At 36.0% G+C, this 7343-nt stretch overlaps 1 protein-coding gene across 2 annotated transcripts in view; it reads right to left on the bottom strand.

Annotated features, from left to right (window-relative positions):
- LOC146484437 (uncharacterized) overlaps positions 1-6676 on the bottom strand; it is a 41674-nt gene extending 34998 nt beyond the window's left edge. For both annotated transcript variants that reach the window (XM_085104796.1, XM_085104797.1), the window contains exons 1-5: positions 6368-6676; positions 6035-6136; positions 2478-2567; positions 1161-1205; positions 96-158 (exon numbers count right to left, since the gene is read on the bottom strand). In XM_085104796.1, coding sequence (XP_084960922.1) covers positions 96-158; positions 1161-1205; positions 2478-2567; positions 6035-6136; positions 6368-6537 — 470 coding nt within the window. In that variant the 5' untranslated portion in view covers positions 6538-6676. The remainder of the gene's footprint in view (positions 1-95; positions 159-1160; positions 1206-2477; positions 2568-6034; positions 6137-6367) is intronic.
- Between the last annotated feature and the right edge of the window lie 667 nt (positions 6677-7343).

Genomic DNA, 7343 nt, shown 5'->3' with positions numbered 1-7343 from the left:
GAAAGCGAGAATGGCCAGTCTTGTGGCCTTTTATACCGGAAATTCTTGTCTTAGACGTAAAACAGAAAAAAAAGGAAAATAATACATAATCTTACTTTTCCGCTTTCTCTTTCAGTAGTTCAGCTTGTTCGTTAACTGCACGAATTAATTCATCATTTCTGTAAATCAAACCATAGATATCAGTTGTTAAATTTGCATTTCTAGGTGATGAAATATCATTTTTCCATGCAGACGTTGGCCGGGTGACAGTCAGAAGAGAAGCCTTTTCAAAGGGTTGCCTTATCACAGTCTACGCTTATAACCCTCTTTAATTTCACTGGACAAATATTTCTAAGGCTAAAGTAAAGTATCAGACAAGTATATACATTTAAACACGGTATCCCGCCATCTGCAATTAAATTATCTTTTAAAAAGCCCTCATAAGAAGAATACAAACAAACAAAAGCCAATAGCAATAGCAAATTACAAATATCTTTATCTGAACACATTTAGGGAAAATGATCCAAGCGTGCGTAAAGAAAAGTCTTTTCGTCTCAACTTTCCCACCAAATTCAATTATACGCTTGAAAATAAAACTTGTCTTTGACCGTAAAAGATCAAAGGTAACTTCGTGCTCAGGTGTGTTAGGAATTATCTTAATCAAAAGGAAATCTATCAACTGAATAATAACTTAAGGGTAGATCCTTGTGAATTTTATACTGAACAGGCAAACTTTGGAAATAAAGAACCTATGCTGTACTGTTGACAAATTTAACTTTATTACCAAGGTTGCACAATAGTTCCCGTCCAGCTCTATTTTTCGGTTAAGCAGATTAAGTTGAAGTTCAAGTTTATGAAGTTCAAGGTTTTAAAAAAGTTACTTACAAGGAACACCGCCTGCAATTAGGGAGCTAATCTAGACAGGCGGTATTAAGGACATACATAGACGAATTACTAATTGAAGGCGTTAAAAAGGTCAATTTTGAATACATTATTTGTCAAAAGAGTAAAAGGTAATTAAAAGTGAAGAAAAATGTTATGATTTATGATTGAATTATAATTAAGATGACTTCAAATTATTTGCTGCAAAATGTGGCAGAGCAGGAAGATAGGTAAATTACTGTCGGCACATGTCTGTTGATAATGGTAGTAATCAATACCTTGAAATGAAACACACATACCTGTCCTTAAGTACTTTCAATTCTTGTACGTGTACATCGACTGATCTGTTGGAATAGTTATAACTATTAAAAACTAGATCATTGTATAATGGAATTCCAGGGATTTGATTGGCTTAGCGGCCATGGCATAGGAGCCAATTTATACCACGATCGAGAAATAGCGACCATTAAATGCCTTCCGGTTGTTCTTGCAAAGCGAAATCAGCGAGGTCTAGCACTATTTTTTGATTTTCTTTAGCAGGAGCTTATGATAGCAAAAATAAAATAGCGATGACAATAGCAATTTAAAGAAGGAAAAAGTACGTAATTTTTCTAGCAAAATGTATGATTTGGTGTCCTTTCACAAAGTATCACAAGAGACAAAGATACACAAGCAGGTCGGAAAAGGAGCCTCCCTCGCACTTCTGTCGTGCGCCTATCAAGTTTACAAAAAAAAAAATAGTGGTTTATAATTAAATATCTCTCTCGCCGTGCGCAGGAAATTTGTGGAAATAATATGCTTGGTGCAAGTAAATTTATTATCATGAAACAGACAGCAGGGAATATTCGTACTAAATTAATCAGCCTTATTATTTAACCTCGGGATACCGAGGGGGACGGAGTGGGGGGAAGGGAGAGGTTGGAGGAGTGTGTTATGCGACATTTTGTAATAACGACGCATTTTGTAATATGTAACGCATTCTGCAATAGCGATTGCGGCATTTTGTAATGTTCGCATTGTGAAATAAAGGTTGAAGTATTTTGTAATAAATCCATGCCAACCTACGCATTTACTAATAAGAGCTGAAGCAATTGTAATATTTGTAAGTATATGCAATTTTTTTTTGGAAATGTACTCAGCAGCTTTTGATTTAAGGAGATTAAGGATTTCAGTATTTAATGAATTTATGCGCTGGTTACTATGAGACCGTTCACAGCAAAGGAAATATTTATAAATTTTGGTGGAAAATCTTACAATTTAAAATTGTAAGATTTTTCACAAAAAAACATATTCTTTGCTTTCCAACTTTTTCTTGGTATGTTAATCAATTTCATCCTTTATAGCCCTTTTCACGGTTGATTTTTCTCCTTTGCATTACAATGTTATCCAACGTGGATGCGAGGCAATTTCGGGCTAAAACTACAAAATAGCCCGAAATTGCCTCACATACATGCTAGATTTCATTGTAATTCAAATGAGCTGAGTTAACCGTGAAAAGCGCTATTGTGCAATATAAGAACGAGAATATAACACACAAAAGAGGGAAAAATGAATTAATAATGACTTAAGTGCCGCAAATTTGTATCTTAATTTATGGGACTTTGTGTATTAATTACCTGGAGCCTTTGGGCTTTGAGTTTGAAGTACCGGTTAGGGCATCAATATGTCTCCTTTGCTCTTTTATCATTTGATCTTGTGCCTTAATTCTGCGGAATAAAGTAGCACAAATTGACGACTAAGCAATATAGGCTTCTTTGAAGAATTCCAACGCTTGTGTATACAAGCTAGAAAGGAAATATTATTGCTCAAAGCCTGGAAGGAATTAAAGGAAGCATTTTACTTCCATATATGAATGGGAAGAATGTTTCACTACACGATGAAAAACGTACTCATATATATGTGCCGCTTTCCTTTGAATGATTTATGAATTGATTTTCGTGTAATAATAATAATAATAATAATAATAATAATAATAATAATAATAATAATAATAATAACAATAATAATAATAGTAATAATAATAATTATTATCTCTTTATTAACATATTACAAGCAAACTGATATCTACAAGTTAAAAGTAGAAAAAAAACTTTTAAGTGTAAATGTCTGTAAAAACCAAAGAAATGCCGGACACAGCTCAAGATTCGAATTCGCTCATACTTTGTACACCGATAGGCCCAAGTACCACACTTATGAAAATGACATCCATTTAACCAAGTAACCACTCGTTTTTAAATGATCGACAGCATTTTTGGTCAACAAAATCTCAAATAATGACAACATTCATTACGCTAAAAAATCAAGGAAATCGTTACTTTTGAATCGCTTACAGGCAAATCCTATTCATTAAATGCTGTTTTAGTTCTCTAACTTGTAACAAAGCCAGCTGACTCTTCTTATAAATATTTTACGATTAAAAAAAAAAAAAAAAAAAAGAACAAACGGCTTCTTTTAAAGGCTTCGTAAGGACCTCCAACAAACTAGTCATAAATACCTGCGGTACGCAAAGAATCTCACCGACAAACCTCCTTGGGGTACAACGTATGATAGTTTGCAGTTTCTACCACTCCAATTTCTTGGGATATTTCGAACTTTTCTAAACCGAGCACATTTTCACTATCCGCCATTTTGAAATGAACAACCAGCACACTTGAATTGTCTAAACTTCCATTGTTTTATTAAAATAAGCCGCTAGAAACATCTATTTGTACCAAGTATCAACTGTAAACCCCCTTTCTGTTCTTTTTTTTTTTTTTTGAATTGAAATTATAACCTAGAGTGTAGCAAGTTAACATAACGAAAAAGCGGATATAGTTTCTACATTTTTGCCGTGACTCACCTAGTACATCAAACAAGCTTGTACTTTGTCGTTGATTTCTTAATTCCCTGTTTAATCTTACGTTCCCCACTATGCGGGCCAAGCTATGCATCACTGTGAATCTTTCACCGCGACCTTAGCCGTTCCAACCAGAATTTTGTGCAGTATTTTCATCTATTTGAACGTCACATTGCGTTACTTTGCGTCACTCTCACGCAACTTCCAATACACCTTTTTTTGGCAAGACTCGCTTACGGGAACCTTGAGTCAGTGTTTGAGTCTTCTCTTCTTTCTATTTTTTGCTATTAATTGCCAAAGAAAGCCCCCCCCGACAACCACTGTATTTTGGCATTTCGCTAGCAAGTTCTAGCAGTAACTAGCCGCGCATCGAGTGAATAGCACGGGGACACGTGCTTATATCCGTGTTTCGTGAAGTGCAACTTGTGAATTAGGCCTAGGGTCGACGCAGGTTCGACGTTTGCGACCACGCTGGAATTAAGTCGACTCTTCGTCGAACTTATTTTTAACAAATTCGACGCGACTTAGATTCGACGTTTGCCCCAGGCCTAGCATTGACTAAAAATAGAGAACGGATGAATGTTTTTAAATTTCAACAACTTTTTGAAGGTTGGTAGTACTCTTAGCTTGTTGCATGATACAAGAGGTACATCATCCCCGCACGACGGAATCCTACTTTTTTAATCACATCCACTTTCGCCACCAACCAAAAGTGAGACAGTGCAAGACATTTCTTCCTATAAATCAGACGTATTAGCTCTCTGTTTACAGCTGCATTTCGGAAACATGAAAGAAAACTGTCGGATCCAAAAGCTTGCTCGTTTCAGTAAATATTCTAATGACTTTTATTAAACTGAGAACCGGGTTTGCGAGATAACTGTCTTTGCTTCGAATTTGATATAATGACGCCATTTATCCTTTCATGATATTTGTTTTTATTCCATTTCGAGCGTCGTTTTCGATTGATTTGCTTACTTCACTCGCAAGAGACTCTTTAACCGAGGCACGTAATTAAACAATACTTAGCATTACTATGTCGATGTTATGGTTTCGGCACCATCCTGGGTTTCACGATTACCGCGAGTCACAGCACACCGTTTTGGACTGAACAGGCACACAATCAAAGACATTATGGAGTTCAATACACTTTGGACTCATACTGCCGGCTTGAGGTAAATTGAAGGGGTAAAGTAATGACGGAAGGCCATGTGACATTTACTTTGAGAAACGGCCCTTCGACAATGGTAATTTCATACAAACAGGTAAACTTATTTCAATCCGTTTCTTTTCTCGGATATGTGAATCTTTAGTAGTCCCGAAACATTTTATTTTGGATATTTGAACAACCCAAAAAAGGAAATTGTGGGCTGACGCTTTCAAAAAAACTTAAATACATGCTTAGTCAGTGTCTGTTTTTCCAGGAAACCGATTCCTAGAGGTCGCAATGGCAATGTTCATCGATCGGTTACTAACATTGTTTATTTCAAAATATAAAACACTGGCGAGAATTCAATCTCTCTGATTACTCTGATTTTTACAGGTGAGATAGAAGCACAGCTTTATCTCCATTAAACATCACTTCATTTGTCGACAACAGATGAAACCTTGCTTAGTTTTAGGCAGCACTAAAGGGAGGAATCCGGAATCCGAAATCCGAAATCTAGAATCTGGATCCCGAGGAATCCTCAAGATTTAACAATTAGATTGTACGGTAAAAATTGCCCGGAAATAATGTCAACATATATGTTATATTTTTCGATGCGCGACACCAGAGCAAAAAAATCTAAATAAGTCATTATTTCCAGCAAGTGAAAAATGATTGTTCCTACGGTTAAAACTTGTTAAAATGATCGCGCAAAAAAAAAAAAAAAAAAAAAAAAAATGCAATAAAGGAAAGAAAATTTGATTGTCTATATCTTGCTTTTGAAACTATATTAAGATTTCTGGAGACCACAAACGTCACCCTAGGTACGTTCAAAATATTCATTTTGCATGGACAGCAGATTATCGCCTCGCACTATCAAGGAAGTGATGTTTTTGAACGTATCCTATGAAAAAGAAAGCTCTCCATAAGAATGAGCACTGTAATAAGAATTATACGCTATCACTAGTGCTTTAAAATTAATTTGTATACCGAATGTTAACAAACTCACAGCGAAAACTTAAGCGATAAGTTTGAATGAAATGATTATCTATATCATTTGACGACTATATTCGATGTTGGTATATTTGTTTGATATGCTGAATTTGAACGACGATTTTCACGATCGTGAAGATCATATTATAATGATCATGAAAAAAAAAAGATATGAAGCTAATATATAACAGTTTTCTTACCTTTCATTTTTAACCTTATTGTCGTGCAACAAGGACGTCACTTTTTCCTGTAAAACTTTATTGTCCCTTTGAATTAGAACTGTCTTGCATTCATCATCATATCTGCAAACAGGGTTACCAGTGATAATAAATGAAGAATATTGTTATTTAGAGCATGGAGGCTGTTCCCTCAGGTACACTGAAACTTTGCTTTAACTGGCACATTTTAGCTTAGCAAGGCTTCTTGAGTCTAGCCCCTGGAACCTATGTCACCTATTGCCTTCTTCTTTCTTTTCTTCCTTTGCCTTTTCTTACCACTTATCTATGAAACAGCTATAAAATCATGAATCTTACCCGGATTCATGCACATTGAGTGCCCTAGCCTTCTGCGTTTCAATCAACTCTTCCATCATTTCCGGGAGGAAGCGTAAGGCCTCTCGATTATCTTTTAGCGCTTCGATTAAGGATGCCACAAGCGACTCCTTGGCTGCTTGGTCGGACCGGTCGTTTTCAGCATTTGCCATATCGTATACTCGTTCGCCCGCAGACAAATCGGTTGCGCTAAACAGCTATGTAGTGAGGCGAATGCTAGATATCAAGGATGTAACTTAATGTATTTGTGTTTTCGACTTCTTGGAAAGACCGGAATTTTTAAAATCACGTGGGGTATTGACACACATATGGATAAACAAAAGCGGAAAACTGTCGTTCTTTAGCTGAAATAACCCGAAATAAACAGAGCATATACTCTAGCATTAAGTAAGGCGAATTCCGTATGCAAAATACTGGGTTTTTTTTAGTGTTTTCTCCATATTTCGTTTAGTCGTGTTTTCTATCACAGCATCATGACGTAATCTTTCTAAGAAGAAATATAATGAATTCAACCCTGAGGGTGGTAAATAGTGACCTCTTGGTTTCTTAGAATTCGTTTGACGCCACTGGAGTGTTCCTATAATTCCTATAACAACGGAAATGAATGTTCTTGTAGTTTAACAGGTTTCTGTTTAATTTATTCTTTCTAAGAATTTCATTGTTACAATTGGGGTTATTAACTGGCGCTATTTAGTGGCCGTTTTGCTCCCTTTCGCCCAATTCGGATTCATGCTTTCTGAATTTGGTGGTATTGAGCTGACATGCTTATTTAAGAAAGTGCTTGCTGGAAAATGGCATGTCAAATGATTTTTTATATACATTTAGTATCCGAATTCAACTACGGCGAGCCAACTGTTGATTTGAATCCAAAGGGGCCTGTTGACGTCAGGAACTGAACTTGTCACATCGAGTTAGTCGACACTTCATGATTTACCGACGACACATATTTAAACATTGG

The sequence above is a fragment of the Pavona decussata genome, unplaced genomic scaffold (genome assembly GCF_977016875.1).
Source record: "Pavona decussata unplaced genomic scaffold, jaPavDecu1.1 SCAFFOLD_33, whole genome shotgun sequence".
In the NCBI taxonomy this organism is placed as follows: domain Eukaryota; kingdom Metazoa; phylum Cnidaria; class Anthozoa; order Scleractinia; family Agariciidae; genus Pavona; species Pavona decussata.
This window is presented reverse-complemented; position numbering and strand designations above follow the sequence as displayed.